This window comes from Takifugu rubripes, chromosome 9, assembly GCF_901000725.2.
Source record: "Takifugu rubripes chromosome 9, fTakRub1.2, whole genome shotgun sequence".
NCBI classification, from domain to species: Eukaryota; Metazoa; Chordata; class Actinopteri; order Tetraodontiformes; family Tetraodontidae; genus Takifugu; species Takifugu rubripes.
The window spans coordinates 13,882,754-13,899,391 of record NC_042293.1 but is presented as its reverse complement, the minus strand read 5'-3'; the positions used below and the strand labels follow the sequence as shown (position 1 = coordinate 13,899,391).

General features: G+C 49.9%; 1 protein-coding gene across 2 annotated transcripts in view; it reads left to right on the top strand.

Moving 5' to 3' along the window:
• The first annotated feature begins 2,372 nt into the window (after window positions 1-2,372).
• Window positions 2,373-16,638, top strand: part of syt7a (synaptotagmin VIIa) — a 49,512-nt gene continuing 35,246 nt past the window's right edge. For both annotated transcript variants that reach the window (XM_029841733.1, XM_011607591.2), the window contains exon 1: window positions 2,373-2,566. In XM_029841733.1, the coding sequence (XP_029697593.1) occupies window positions 2,533-2,566 (34 nt within the window). In that variant the 5' untranslated portion in view covers window positions 2,373-2,532. The remainder of the gene's footprint in view (window positions 2,567-16,638) is intronic.

Genomic DNA, 16,638 nt, shown 5'->3' with positions numbered 1-16,638 from the left:
TCTGTCACGCACGATTCTGTCGCTCGCAGCTGCTCCTCCGCAGATTTATTCACCTTTTCACAGAATGGATGGATTTGGTGTCTCCAGCCTGGTGAGACCACGGAAAGATGCTTTTTTTTTAAAAAAAAAATTGTTTTACAAATCCCTCACAGTTCCTGCACGTTTCAGCAGAAATGATGCCGTGACAGGCTATTCATTATTAATCCCCTTCCTTTTTGTAGTTTATTTGGCAGCGTCATTTACATAATGGCACTCTGGTGCACACACACACGCCGCTCTCTTCCTACACGTGTGTATCCATTTCAGCCAGAGTCAGATTTCATATTGAATTTAAAGCTCCTTTCATCAGACTATTTCATCCGATCCAGTGTTTACGCACGCACGGCTCAGTTTCCAGACTTTGAAGCAGGCAGAGGAACGAGCATCAGCTGCTGCCCCCCCCATCCTCCTCCTGCTCCATGATTTAAGCACACACGGTGGACTATTCTTAGCCTGTCAGGCTTTCTAGCAAGAGGAGGAGAGAAGGTGGAGGGAAAGGTGCACGTTGGTGAGCTCAGGAGGCAGACGATAATGGAGCAGGGGGGGAAATTAAAAGCTGGAGACAGTTAAGGACCATCGATAGCAGCAGAGAGTGAGTGTGTGTGTGTGTGTGTGTGTGTAGGGGGAGTAGTGGTGTTGATGTGTATATAGGTCACTAAATCAATAGGAATCAGGTTTTTGAAGAGAAGAGAGGAGAAGGGAGGAGAAGTGGGGAGAAGGGGGGTATTTATAGATACCAGAGGAGATGGGTGACAGGCACAGTGATGATGGCAGCACACGGGAGAGAAAAGACCACAGAGAGTTTTACCAAACGGCCAAAGAGCCGCTGGAGCAAAACGAAATATAATCAAAGGGAAATCACTGTAGGACACTTGGAGCAAATGACCCTCTGGGCTCCATCGACCAGAACAGGCGACCCGTTACGGAGGCGCTGGCCTCCTCACATCCCGCTGAATTCTGATCTGTGATATCAGAACAACGTGTGACTGGGTGGAATATTGGTCTCCTACAGAGGAGGGGTTCGCTATGCGCCAATAAAAAGCATTACAGGCTGCACGGATCCTTCAGAAAGACCTCAGGTCAGAGGTCACAGTGCATGTATGGATTCAGCGCAGTTTCATTAACAGGCCTGGATTATCTCATTTATGCTCTGACGTCCCCCCCCCCCCCCCTCCTCCTCAGTCTGGCTGCTTCATGTAGGAAGACTTCCATCACAAATTGAACATTTGCTCAGAGGGGGAAAAAAGCAATTGAAGAAATTGTTTTAAATTACCGCCTGACTGGATTTTTCCCCCCCCTGTAGGACGAATTCAAGGTCATGAACAAACTGTTCCTCCACAACTGGCAGTGTGATGTCAGTCAGCTCGAATCCCCGGTGGTGTATTAATCCATCCCCCATCTCTGCATCTAATTTGGACAGTGTTTGCATGAAGGCCTCCTCCTCCTGCACCAGAAACTGGAGGAGTGTTACTGCAGGAGTGCTCCTGATCTCTGGACCCTGCCTAAAAATAATCCAGCACTCAAGATGAGGAGCATCTAGAGACCTTCTGACCAGCAGGATATTTGGTTTGGACCTGGTTGAAACAGGGCTGAAGCCTTAAAGACACTGAGAAAATAAGATGAAGAATAAATATTCATAGATGAATGTCAAAAATATGACATTATCCTGCATAATGAGCAAGACTTTTCACAGCCAATAATACTACAGCGTAGAAACTTCTGGATTTCTGCTTTTTCCAGATCTCTGCGAACTCTTTCCAAGAGTAATGAGTTTCCCAATTAACCCATTAAACTCTGCAATCGAAAGCCCCGAAGATCCAGCGCTGCTGCGCTGCTCATTATGTGCTTCAACATAATCCATAAAAGTTTCACACTGGGAAAAAAGAAACAGCAGAATCCGATGGTGCCATTAAAACATCATCCAAGGATATAACCCCCTTCAAAGAGCCGGTCCAAAGATGACAGTCACACCAAGGGCTTATTTTTGACCAGGTGGGAGCTGGAGCAGATTTAAAATGACCCCCGGAGAGATCCAGGTGCAGGAAATGTGGCTTGATTAATTGACTGTCAGAGGAACAATGGTGGCCATTGATGACGCTAATGGATTATTAAAATCCAAAGGTCTTTGAACGCACCATCACGTTAAAGCCTTCTTGGCGATTTTAGGGGCTTTCTGAAGGAAAAGGAAGGAATTTTAGTTCTTTATTTATTGCACAAGCTGGAGAAAAGTCAGAGAGAGAGAGGGAAAGAGAATGAGAGAGAGAGAGGGAGGGAGGGAGAGAGAGCGGGAGGGCGAGAAAAGGAGGAGGAGGGAGGAGGGAGGGTCTGAGACTGGTTTAGCCTACCTTTCCACTAGGAGGAGAGGAGAGGCTGTTGAGGAGCAACCAAACAATAAACAGCTGCTACTACAAACCCCGACAGCCTCCGACAGGAGTAGCCGCGCATCATTAGGAGCACGCCGTCGCCTCCACCGCGGGAGTCAAGTTACCAGCCATGTATCTGAACAGGGAGGAGGGCGGCAGCAAAGGTAAGACATTCTTTTGGCGGAGAGCCTGCAGACAGTTTGAAGGTGCTCTCACCCCCCCCCCCCGACCCGCTTCCATCTCTCCGAGGTGACATTAAAGGTGGGGTGGTGTTCTGGCCGCGCTGCTGCCCGCACCGCCGCCGTGCGTGGAAAGTGTGGGCTGTCATTATGTAATATCAGTGCAGTTAATTGCCTGGCGGGAGGACGCTGGTCATTACCCCCGCTCGTGCTTTTATTCCAAACTGCACCGCAGACGGTTGATTGTGAACCTGTTGGAGGAGACGAAGCCGCTCCGACATATGCGGGATTCTGCCGGCGTGCGGGGAATGTTCTGCGCGTCTGTTGATGCCTAGTTGAGGGAAACACGGCACAAGGTCAAAGCCTGTAGCCACAATGGGAAACCAAGTGCATATAGGTTATTTACCGCCTTTACAGCGGACGACACCGTGCGCGAAGGCACGAGGCTGCAGCGCACTGCCCAGCGGGGGCAGAAAACTGTGCGTCGGGCAGATCTGGAGGGTACAAAGGAGGAATATTTGAGTAATCTCTCCCACGTGTTTATGAGGCGTGATTTCCTCTCTCGTGCAGAACCCCCCCCTCCAATCGCCACCCCCGTGCGCGTACAGCCACCATGAAGCATATCTAACCCTCTGGGGGCTTAAAGAGGTAATGATGATTACCACTTAAATCTCCAGGTTACACCAGAATAACACCTGCTGCTGCCGTCGTGCACGGTGGGGTGGGGGTGGGGTAGTCAGGGAGGGGAGGGACGTGCACGGGAGCAAGTGGGAGGAGCCACTTTTGTTCATTTCCCTCTGATGTGGGATAATGTGATCTCATCACGGCTGGACAACATCCCTGGAATACACCACAGGGATGTGTAACAGCAGCAGCAACAGCTGGGCCGTAGAGTGACCTCTGCACAGGTGACCAGCGTCACAATTACGGGGACTAAAAGGCTTTAAAGAGTCCTCGTTTGGCTGTAATGAGCTCCAAAATAACCACAGTAGCAGGAGAGGGCGTGACCTTGTCGCTGGGATTTAATGACTGCGGGTTGACGGACATTCACGTTAAACACTCGCGGGGGAAACTGCAACCCCCCCCCCCCCCCATAGGCAACGTGCATGTGCAAGCACAGGTGCAACACGTCAGGCTAGGAGGACACAGGTGAGAGCGTGAGGGCGGCGTCCTGGGCCCCGTAGCTGCGTGTCGGGATCTGTAGTTCCTGGATGGGCTCGTCGTGGCTGGTCCAGCTCGCTTTAATTCATACTTTGCTGTATTTTGTGGCTGTTGTTTGTTTGTCAAAGTGACAAACAGAGAGGAAACGCCCCCTCCGATGGAAGCATGTTTACGTGTAATTGATGGTTTTATGTGCTGTGACACGTCATGCAGCTGGAGATTTCTGCCTTCTTTCTGCAATTCAACAACAAACCAACCCCCGAGGCTGAGACTCAAACTGTGTGTGTGTGTGTGTGTGTGTGTGTGTGTGTGTGTGTGACATCATTTAGATGCATCAGGAGAATTTTGTTTAGTTATTTGGGAATCTAATCAGAGCTCTGAGCAGAAATGGGGCGGGCCTGAATTATTGCATTAGAAGACGAGCACATTAACGGATGCGGAGTTGCATCCGAGCCATTTCAAGGCCTCACAGATGGTTTTTAAAGAAGCCAAGGTGGGATTTCAGCTGGTGTCACTCGCGGCGTGCTAACCGTTCCGTGCACAGCTGATAAACCGGCGTTCCGCCTGTATCGGACACCCACTTGTTCCCAAAAATGCGAGGCTGTGCTTGAATTTGCTCATTTTTCCCATCTTATTTGATTATATTGGCTGTTTCAGCAATCGGCTGTTTTTCCCATTATCAGGATACAAAGAAAGAATCTAAACTCTTTGTACTGTTCTCAATAGTGTCAAAGCCTGAATCACGACTGTATAAAATGGTTTTTTTTGCAAGTCGCTGCCTTGTTGAGTTTGCAGCATCATTTCCTTAATGCAAATATGCAACTGAGGGTATTTACCAAAGACTAGAGAGGTTATGGAGAATAGATGGTAAAAATAAATACAGTATACATTTGTTTGCTTTTTTCATTTTTAATGTCCAATAATGGACAAATTGCTTGCCTTGTTGCCAAGGCAACCACAAAGCACTGCTGACTGTAGCTGTCATCTTTGTAATTAGCTCAGTTTGTGGCAGTATTAGCTGACTCTCGCTGCTGCCTGTCAGAGTAACCAGCCTGTGCAGTAGCAACCAGGAAGTGGAGCCGAGCCATTAGCTGCGTGCTTAACTACGATCCCAGGCTTCGCCCTGCTTTTACTGTCCAATTTTATGGGTCAGCGTCCCATCACCATTAGTGCGCACGCTAAAATAACAGCAGCGAGCAGCAGCCAAACGGGTTGAAGGTCAAAGAGAGATGACAAAAGAAATGTTTGAAGCTTAAAAAGAGAAGTGGTGTGAGGACCTGTGTGATGTTTGAGGTCATGTTTGTAAGTCAAAGGGAAGCCCGGCGTGAATCCAGCAAGCGTTGTCTCTGCGAACCGACGGCGGCTCGTGTGGTAAAGTTCCAACGAGCCGCGGCCTTTAAATTCAGGCGGCGTCTCAAGGTGGAGCGGGAGCGCGAGGGATAAAGGTCCTGCAGGGACGTATTGATTGTGGCCTCGGAGGATTAAAGGGGATGAGGACAAACAGGTTGATCATATGTGAGCCTGACAAACCACCCAAACTGCTGCCTACTGTCGAGTAAACATCTGGAAAAAAGACTTGATGTGAACCCTGATCAATACCGAACGGGCGTTTTAAAAGTAAATTGGAGACAGCAGAAAGGAGAGAATGCTGGGGATAAGCAGCACCCTATTATTGTTGTCTCTTCGGTCTGAAGGCTAAATGGTTGGTTATTTATACCCAAAACATTCAGTGACTACTTTAGGCTACTCACTGGTGTAGAGAATGCAGCTGTGCTGACTCCTGCAGTGGCTGCTGCACGTCCATTAGTAGATGACTTCAGCAGAGCCAGTCCTGCCCTTGTTTTTGTCATTTCTCTTAATCCTTTTAAACTTTCAGTGCTGGAAGTGAGACGTCAAATGATCGAATCCGCCGGCCTGAAAATGCATTTGTTTGAATTGAGTGTGTCAGAGTGGCAGGAGGAGTTCAACCACGATCTGTCTGCAGCCTCGGCCCTGCAAACAGGTCACTCGTGCCACAACAGACCCCCCCCACAGGGGGTCCTAAACAGGTCTGAGGCGGTGGCTGTTGGTACTGATGAGCGATATTACAGAACAGTTAGAAAACCTAATAAATAACTTGAATGCATTAATCGGGGCGACTGCCCCCTGGTGGTTGATTGCGGTATGGCAGATGTTCCTTCTCTTTCTGGAAGTCAAATATTGTGAAGGCTAATTTCTAACAGTTTGCCTGATCTCATCATAGGAAGCTATAAAATAACACTGACTGGTTACAACAGTGCACGTTGTTGCTAGTAATCTGGTAACCTGTAGCGTTAGCTGTTACGGCACGTAGCAGGTAGCATTCTGAGCTACCTGCTGGGAAGGAATTAGCAATTTGATTAGCTGATGCTCTCAACATCAGAACTAATTCAATATTTGGCTCTCAATTAACATCGTTAGATGGATTTTCTTGCTCTGAAATGCTCACTTGGAAGCGTTCTGATGGTGAGGGTTGATGGATTTGGAAGTTGACGCCGCGCGCCAGCAGCGCCGCAATATCGCCGCTATTTGATTATGATAATCTTATTGATGATACAGTCGTCTCCCACCTGCTTTATCGTTACTGTCTGCTCTAACTGGGGAGCTGCATTTGGATTGGAGTGCACTGGTGCAACTCCAACTGGCTGTTTCCTGTAAATTTTGCTTTTGTTCTTGCAGAAAGGTTCATATATAGGGGGGGAAACCATTTCAACCTGATTATTTATCTCAAATGCTCTTGAATCCCCGGTTGATTGATTTTTATGCTGCTGAAACGAGCCTGCGTGTGACTGCGGCCTCGCCACCCTCTTCACCAGCACCAGTAGGTGAGGAAAATCTGCAGGGCCCCCACATGTCCACAGAAAACCCTTCCTCACTTGTGTGGAACGTCTGTGGTGGAATTCCATCTGATGCCAGAAAAGCCTTTTCCTTCTTCAGTCCACCTAAAGACGGTGGCGTCGCCATAATTGCAGAGATTTACAGCTTTGTCTGTCGGAGACGGCTCCGATGAGCGGCTGTAATAGATTTGTTGGACAGGAGCTTGTCCCTTTTATCGATGGAGTCCGCTGAAGTCGGGCGCGGGGTAGATTTGTGAAGTGGCGGGACGATTTAATGCGTCCTACCTGTGATTGTCCAACTCTTGCGTTTTACGGCGTCTCGTCCCAGACGGCCCAGCGTTACTTCATCCTGGGTGGCAGCTTTTTATTCTATGCATCAAGACGCCGTGAGTCTGTGAGCCAAGGAGGAGTTCCCTGGATGTATTTGATGTGCGGTCACATTCTCTGGCCGCCATCCCACGTGAAGAAGACGTACGGGCGATACAATCGGGGTCGGTATTGATTGACGCCGTTGGCCAGCGCCTCTAATCTAAATGATTTGTTTGGCTCGGGGAAGCGGAACGCTGAGAACTCTTTCAGAAAAGAGATTATTGCTTTGGCATCAAGGCGTCGTTACTTCAAGACTTTGTGACAAAGCGGAAATTATTTCAAGGACATTTTTTGGTTCTCATGAGCAGCAGCGCCACCCCCCCCCCCCCCCCCACACACACACACACACACACCAGCACTGCAGCAATGTTATTAAGTCTAATGGTGCCATAAATGTGTGTTTACATATAATCAATGGCCACAGTCACCAACACTCAGCAGGACTTCAAGTTTGAGCTCGCTCAGTCGTCCAGAGGACGTTTCTGACGGACCAGCTCCTCCTCTGCCCCCCCCCCCCCCCCCCCCACTCCTCCTCTTGAAGTCAATAACCACAACAGTTGACGACTTGCTCAATAGAATTGAGTAAAACGACATTGTGCTGCATCGTAACGTGCAGCTGCTCGATGCGTCACGGCCGAGGAGAAGAAGTGGGGAGTTTAGCAGATGCCTTTAACCTGGAGGAGACGGGAGTTGGACACGAAACCTCAGAAATCGATGCCGCGCTGCTCCTTCGTGCCCGTTAAACCAATGCGGTGGGAAATAATTTGAAGGTGGATCACTGGGGCAGTTTTATTTTTTACCTCCCGATACAAAAAAAGAAAAGAATTAAAAAGGAGGAACTTTGGGGGGAAAATGTCCTCTCAGCCTCTGCAAGCTGCCCTGTTGTCTTACTAATGAGCTGCATTGGAATTCGATGTGGTAACGGAGGAAAATTCCACATTGGACAGTAAATTAAGTAGAATATTAGTTCTGAGCGCAATATCTGAGAGGTATAAATTGGCATAATTGCTTGATCAGCCCGTTTGACATTTAATGGCTCTGAATGGAGTCAAACGGTTAAGAGCTTTGCTTCGTTTTACAGATGGTTGTTGTGCTCTAAGCCGCCGGAGTCAGAGGATCAGGCGGCGGCGGCGGCGCCTCGACGCTCGCAATTATACGCCTTTTGTGGGAACACCTGCGAGGAAACGCGCGCCGTTTGGAGAGAGACGATCATCTCCCCCGGTGAAACGGGGGGGGGGGGGGGGGCCGTGTCAGCTGATTAGAGCCGAGTCTAATCACGCGTCAAACCAGCATGTGACGTGCACCTCAAAGCAGCAAAAATCACATTTGTAGAGACGGGAAATGACTTCCCATTGATCCGCCCGCTGCCTCCGCTCCAGCCCTGGTTTTCCTCTTATGCAATGTGCATCTTATGCAAGACACAAATAATTTGCTGGATGTCAAAAGTTGTTTTGTTTTTTTTCTTTGAATTTGAACAGTTTTGGTTTCCTCTCCGTTAGTTGAGCGTGTGTTGGGTCGAGGCCGCGGGTTCCGACTCCACCTGTTGAGAAAGTTCCACAGTGGCGCGGTGATTCGGGGGGGGGGGAGAGGGCGGCATCGCTTAACATCAGCTTCCCGGATGAGGAGGGACGGCGGAGAAGAGGTGGAGAGGCAGGCGATGGAGTGGAGGCGAGCGTGAAAAGATGCAGCGTGCGAGAGGCAGAGGGAGAAGCGGAGAGAGGGAAAAAAGCCCCGGAGTGCTGCTCAGTCAAGGTCACACAGAGGAGAGGAGAGGAGAGGAGGGCCTGCTGGTGCATGACTATGCTCGTGTGTTTTTAACAGGGAAAACGGCCCGCACGGTCACGAACAACGGGCTGCTGACAGCTGATTGCTTTATTCTGGGGGGGGGGGGGGATTTATGGGGGGGCTGGAGGAAAGGAGGGAGTGGGAAACTGTAACTGAGGCCCCACAAATCACCTAAAACTGCATTATTGGGGACAGAAATGTGAATATGTGGGTTTCACCACGTCGGCAGCAGCGTAAGGTCGCCGCTGCCCTCCCGTGCGCTCCTCATGCACGCCGTTGCGTAACAGCGGTGCCATCGTGCCGATCCACGTTCTCTTTGAAGTCTTTTTTTCTCCCTCCTCTCCTGTTGTTTTTATTCGCTCGCCGCCTCTCTGACCTCTGCAGCTTCCACCTCCACGCTGAGATCCGAGCGCAGCAGTGATTGGAGGAAACGTCTCCGCAGGTGCTCCTTACTTCCTGTCTTTAGGAAGGAGCGAGCGCCGATCTCCCCCGAAGTTGCTCCAGTTTTGATTAGCGGCGGAGGGACGGGACGTTGCATAATGGATCGCCTGGCGCTCGTCGTCTTAGCATCAAGCGACGTGAACGTGGGGATTGTGCTTCGCTGAGAACAGCCTTTATTCCGGTTATCCTCGCAGGAAGTCACGTGGACGTGTTATCAGCGCTGTCTTTTCAAACATATTAGCCCCATTTGCATCCCGCGCCCAGGAGAGATTACATGCGTGAGCGGTTGCCATAGCGTATTCTGGCGCTCCGGGATACCCAAGTGAAATATCTGAGGTGGTTTGGCGCTCTGGGATTATTCTTCCAGCGCGACGGTGGCCTGTGTGATAGCAGGGAGATGAAGAGGCTCCCTCCTGTTGTTATCACCGCCGCAGATTGTACCTGCCTGGATGGATCCAGGCTTCCTTGATCCCATTTGTTTAACTTATAAGGAAAAAAGTAATTATTCCTGCCTATTTCTCTGTCACCCTGCTGCCACTGCTGCCACTAATCCTCACATCAGACCTCCAACACTGTTCAGAATGCCAGAAAATACACGGCAAATTATATGTTGTTACCATTTCACTTTTAGGAATCTGTACACAGAAAATGGGCTCTCTGGCATTTTCATCCATCCATCTATGTCACGCTGGAGCCCGTCCCAGCATGCATCACATCTAGCATGCATGGTTTTTGGACTGTGGTGAGGAAAACCAGAGAAAACCCACCCAGGCAAAAGAGTGAACTAAACTGGGCCATGGCAGGATGTGGCGTGTTTTCAGGTCAGCGTCTCTGCCCGCTGTGCTGCGAATCAACATTTCATGTGTTCATCTTCAGATGTTGTCACCAAACTCTTCTGTCTCCCTTAATCGCCGTGTTTGAGGGGCCTGCTGTGTCCTGCTGGGGTCACACTATCAAACCATTCGTGGCACGTGGACCAGGATGACGATAACGATGATATACGGCACTCTGCCACCAGGGGGCGATAGACACACCGGGGGCTTTACTGCCCACGTGCTTCCAACTCTGAAACTAAAGTACAGATACTTGCTCAGGAAATGTTTCTGTGGAGACGTTTCAGTACAGCGTGTTCCACAAACGTGTGTGTACTCTCAAACAAAATGTGTGTGTCGCTGCACTGTCTCTTGGTATTTAGCGTTGAGAGGGTGTGTTTGTGTGTGAGCCACCCTGTTTTTTGGCAAGGTGGTCAGACTGACAGATTGGGCTGTGCGACTGCCATCTCCTCAGCTTGGCTGCCTGAACGTTTCTCCCTCGTTCCGACTTTCTCTGTCCTGTCCTTCCAACTATCTCATGGCCATTTTACCCTGCTCCAGCAAGGCGAGGGGGTATTTTTTCCTGCATTTGCCTTATCTAGCTACCTGTACGGGTGGATTAAGTCCACTCGCTGTTCCGTAACCTTGGTATGTGATGGATCGGTGGTCTCGCTCCTTTTTCTCATTTAAAACACATGATTTGTTGTGACAGTGTGAGTTCGGCTCTATATTTTACATCAACTGTATTAGGTAGAATGGATTTCTGTATTTTAGGAACAGCTGATCCTTTTGGCCTTAGTTTGTCAGAAGCTTGGGAAGCTTTGGACTGATTTTTGGGGAGTTTTCATTTTGAAGGAAGCTTCACTGCCCTCTGGTGGTGGGGTGAGGCTTTGGTAAATGAATCCTAGCCCAGGATAAACCGAGCTAGTTTTTTTTCTTTGTCGTGTTTTATCCGTCAGAACGTGTCTACTCGAGGTCTATAATCGCACTGGCGCCGTCTGATCAGTCGAGGACGAGGAGAGCCAGCACAGCAGGGGGGGCTCTGTCAGCGAGAGTTATTTGATGTTTTCTGGCATCATGAACAAGTCAAACAATGGAAATGTCAGTGTCTTGTGTTGCAAATTGAGGCAATAACAACCACTGCTGATATCTTTACCTGCTCAGGTGTTCAGCAGAAGCTGGATTTCCACTAAACTGGCTTGTTTTGTATTATTTCGGTACATCCTTAAGGTGCAATAGGAGTTAATATTAGCCCAAAATAGTAGGTGGAATCCCATTTGTTGAATACAGTCTGACAGAGCGAACAATGCACTGACGTGATGGATCTTCCCAGTGCTAATTTTATACATAATTATCACCCAGTCTTGTCTCATTCTTTGTCCTCTTATCATAAATGTTAAAAGAAAAGTCCCCATTTTCTTTTCCTCTCGCCAGTCTGATTGACAGTCTTCTCTGAGCTCCAGGTTTGTTTCTTTCTACAACTTTAATGACCTTCAAACCATTCTAAACAGGTCGGTGGTAACCAGGCTACCTGCGCCACGCCACGGCAACAGGCCGCGGTTAGGATTAAGTGTGACACGAACGGGAATCACCTGAGGTTTTGCTGTAACCACGGAGACTGGGACATGTTTAAGGTCTCCCTGGCCGTGGTCCAGAGAAGACATTTAGAATCAGCTGTTGCAGAGCAAAGAGAGGAGCTCGAGGAGCAGAGTAATGAGCCTAATGGAAATGGGCAGGAGCAGATAACTGGAGACCCGGCGGAGACCAAACAAATGTGCAGTTTTATCGCCACTGATTGAAGAGTTGCACAACAAAACGAGAGGATCGGATGCCTTCAGAACCCCCCCACCACAAAAAGCAGGCGGAGTGTTTCTGAGTGTTTGTGAATACCTGAGTGCTCAATTTGCTGAGCCCGACTCACCCGTCTCCGTCAGTCGTGGATCATTCCCCACCCGCCATCTCACTTCCGCTGTGTGCCGGCCGATCGTCCCGTGTTGGACTCGGCGCCGGCGGCCTGAATCTGCGCAGCCGGAGGAGGCCGCGGTTTGGATCCGAGCGATTGTGCATGCAAGGGAGCGCGCGATAGCCGGAGTCGCCCAAGCAGTGAATTCGTGATTGGTCCGGGCCGCGGAGCTGAAATGGGTCTTTGGCGCCGCTGGTCTACAAACCTGATATCCTGCAAACATTTTTCTCTCCCGCCTCACTCGCAGGCTAATGAAATGCAGCAAGCAAAGACCAATTTTCACACACACAACATTTGGTGATTAATAACAACCACCCTGAGCCCCTTTTGTAATTACAGCTCTCGGGCCTGGGAGGGACCAGCGATACCCTTAATGAGTCATAAAAGGCAAAGAATTATACACTCCAGTGGTCTTGACATTGGGTGATATTTCAAGATTCAGCCGCTCGCTCTGAATCTATATTTCCCACCAAGTTGGCGCTCGTTCAAATGCCCGTGGACACGCATTTGTGAAAGCAAACAGAGAAATCTTGACTTTCCGGTCCCGCGCCTGCGCTCCGCGTGCACGGCGCTCGTTACAGGCTGCGTCCCGTCGCACCGCCTGCTAAAAACAAACACGCGAGTTAAACAGCCAACTCCCAGAGTGCACTGTGCTTCAGCGCCGCTCGCTCGCCACCAAAATATGCACGTTGATTACGTAATCAAAACAAGAAACGTGCATCGCCAGAGCGGCTGTATGGAGGTTCTGGTGCCACCATCCAGTGTGCTGACTGTGCACCACAAACACTTAGCTGGGTCAAAATGTTCCGTATCACACCGGACTGTATATTGTTTTGGCCGCAGGCGGCCTCCTCTGAATACTTCCTAATTGAGCGTTCATAGATGAATAATGCAGGATGTCATAGTATCCGCCACGCACGCCATCTTTCCTGGGGTCTTTGTGCCCCCCCCCCCCCCCCTCCACATCTGAGAGCCCATTACACTCTATAGCACGCTGCTTAATTACAGAGCAACGGAGGAAGGCAGTCGGCAACAAAGTGGGAGGAAGGAGCAGGAGCCAGAGTTGTGCTATCTGAAGCTAGCATCTTGCTAGAGGAGGTAAAACATGCTCACTGAGGTCTATGATGGCAAATTGGAAGCGTGCCTGTAATGATTGTCTTATAAATCTAGTAAATGTTTGATGCTAGCTGCACTCTGCCATCCCTGCCCAACAGGCTTTGAGGCAAATACACACTGACTGCACATCAGACATAGCTCGGGATTGACAGGCATGTGGCTCCCGGCTCCCTCTGACAGACTTACTCCTTCATAAAGTTGCCTGGCAAACCTCATTAGAGACTTTTCCAACAGGCCGTATTGACACGAGTCACATAAAGAAAGGTCCACATATCCAATATGGAGGTCCTCAGGTTTTATGTGCATGCCTGTGCATGGATTTATAGTGGCGTATAAGATATTAAATGTAAAACACGTGTTATGAATGGTGGTCCGTGGGGGAAAACACCAGGCACTGTTTTCATAATGGTGGGAACATTAACATTCTGTGTAAATAACACACACACACACACACCAGTCTGTTTCAGTCTAAAGCCCAGTGCTCCATTTACCCCTCTGAAATATTAATATTAAGCAATGGGCTTATCTTTATCGAATATTTAATCCAGAACCGAATTTGCATCTTTAAAATTCTGCTTGGTTTTATTTTCGCTGTTTGGAATTCCAACAGAATAAGAATGACACAGAGCGGATCGGGGGTGGTGTAGAGACAGCTCAGAGTCGCTCCGGGAAGCTGGGTAAAAACGCGTCTTCTGTCCTTTCGCCTGCTCTGTTTTCCATCCCCTCCTTCAGAACGCAGCGCTGCGCTCGCTCTCCCCCTGCGCGTCGCCACTCTCTGGAATGTGCTCCACACACGTCCTGCACGTGTCCTGTTGACGTCCTGAGAATCGGCCCAGGCACAGGCCCCCCCGAGAGGTCCCAGCGGCTGAAGCCAGGAGCCGCCCGGAGCGTCTCTGAAGATCACAGCAGCTCCACATGCGGGTCTAGTTGCACGTTCCAGCCTTTGAGGACCTTCTGAGACCGGATTCCTTAAACGGGCATCCAGTTGATCACTGGTGCATGTGGCTGGATATTCAATGTAGTGTGAAAACAAGTGCTTGGGAGGGGGGGGGCATGAAACTGAAGGGACGGTGGAGATGGATTCCAGGTCCTGCGCTGTGTCACTTTTATTATTATTTTTAATGTTCTGCAGTGGTGACAGTTTTTCAGCAGATAAAAATCCAATGTATGTTTGGAGGGAGAATTAGTGACATGGATGTAATGAGTTGGTCCTGTGTGAATGTTTCCACTGCTGCCCCCCCCCCCCCCCCCCCCCCCCCAGCCTTCAGCCTGTCAACCCCCAGCGAGCGCAGCCTTGAGGGTAGGGCATGTGGTTGTCCTCTGCGTTTCTGTTTTTTTTATATATCAACACGGACTGATCCTATTTTGGGTGCTGCTTTTTTGAGTCAAGGTTTGCACAGCCTCGCCAGTGACACGGCAGCCACCCCCCCCCCCCGCCACGCACACACACACACACACACACACACACACTCTTTATGATATCATCTGTTTATGACCACACGCGTGATGCAGGAGCATCTCTACCTGGTCCCCCATCCTTCATGGCTGTGGGATCCTGGCAGAGAACACATATGGTCCAGCTCGTCCCCCCCCACCCGTACATCTGCAGCTCCCTTTAATGTTTTATACAGTCGACCACTTTACTTGTACTTGCCAAAAAGAGGAGTCGCGTGCTTCACCGGCTTTCCTGTTTTGGCTGAAATGTGCCGATCGGCTCGTTGGACTCATTTAACGGTGACACAGCGGTGACCAGCTGTGTTGTGACAGTATAATGTTAATGGTGGTGTAGAGGGGGAATTATGTCGAGAGGTTAATCCGACAGGCCAAAATAGATTAAAATTGCCCGAACAGTAATTAGCACAAGAACCAGTCCAAATCATTGGCAACAATCAGCCAGTGGATGCTGATCTAAGAGGAACCTCTGTTTAGAGAGTTTCCTTTGTGTTCTCAAGAGCCCCTCAATCAGCTTAAAGGTCAGCTTGCATACAAATCACACCGCCGCCCTGTTTGTCCTTTCAGTAATTCAGCAGGAGAGACGAGGAGAAGAGGCGGCTCCAGCGGCCCTCGCTGCTCTTCGCCTATTCCATCTGGCCCTCCACACACGCCGAGGGTTGCAGCTCCGGTGAAGAGGGTTAATAAATCAGCTTAAGATCGCCTGTTTTTCATTCCAGCCGCAGCAGTTGTGTACGGCGGTCCGAGCGCCTCGCCGCTTATCGGCGTCTCATTTGGCAGGCGGACCAGTCGGGTGTCTTCAGGTGAATGAAGCCCTCTGAGGAACGCCAGAAAAACGAGAAAGTGATGAAAACCAACAGCTCCAGGCTCTCCACACTTAATCAAATATTTATAAAACCACTGTCCTGCTCACTCCTTTCCTACTAAACACGCGTTAACGGTGATTTCCCCCCCCCCCCTTCTACCTGGTCTTTTTCTTATTTCCCCCATCAGCTGTGCCTGCAGTAGCCTGATAAACACATCTTTATCTTGATGTTGGGGTGTTAATGTCAAATAGGTGTGGGAGACGTGTGTGTGTGTGCGCGTGTGTGTCAATCACTTAATAGCTTCAGCCAAGCCTGCCATTTATTATCTAATGCCCTTCAATCCAGTTGGAATGCTCCGGCGTCCACAGAACAAACAGTTGCATCCTTATCGCTACGGGAGTCGGACTCGCTCGCGTCCTCGCAACGTGAGAATTAAGACCGGCTCTTGCGGTGTAGCGGCGAGATGTCCTCAGGTGCTGTGTAATTGCGTTAATGGAGAAGGAAAATTGCGGCGCTCCCAGCAGACGAGAAGCCTGATATGTAGCTGGAAACGATGTTGCCCAGAGGTGCACAGCTGCCACCTGTGATGGAGGAGCGGCACAATGTTTACTACGCTCACACAGGCAGCGGAACTCCACCCTCTTCTCCTATTCTGTGCAATCATGGTCAACGTAAGCAAATCGATAGGAGCCGGCGTTCGCTGTAAGGCAGCCCGCCACCAGGGGGCAGTCACACTACCTTGGCCTCGCCATAGTCGGGAAAAACAATTCCCCTCATGAGAATCCCTGATTTCTAGTATTTTCTATGCACACTAAAACATACAGTTGATATTTGACGATGTTAGCGTGAGTTTCTGTGGTGTCCAGCTGGCGTCTAAAAGCAGAGGGGCATTTAAATCTGCCCCCGGGTGCAGCAGGGTCCCCGGGGCCTCGGCTCAGTCCGCAGCGCTGACGATTACAGGATCCCTTCGATCACAGCGGAGCTTTGGCGTTAATGCACGGCCACTGATGTGGGAGGTCACCTGGGGGAAAAGGTGGTTAGTGGAGCGATGGGAGTGTGATGAGAGCGGCCGCCGGGCAAATATAATGCCCCCTCCTGCAGGGCCTCTATTCTCCCGCTCCTATGGCGGCGGAAATTACAGATGATGCACGTACGAGGACAACATCAGAGTGGTTATTCCTTTAAGGAAGCCATTTCCTCTCCTCCGCCCACCGATCTAATATCTGTTTGTTGGTGTTGTCGGGATTTAAAAGCACGCTAGCTTTTTTTTATGGAGTCTGAACAGAGGCGACTTGGG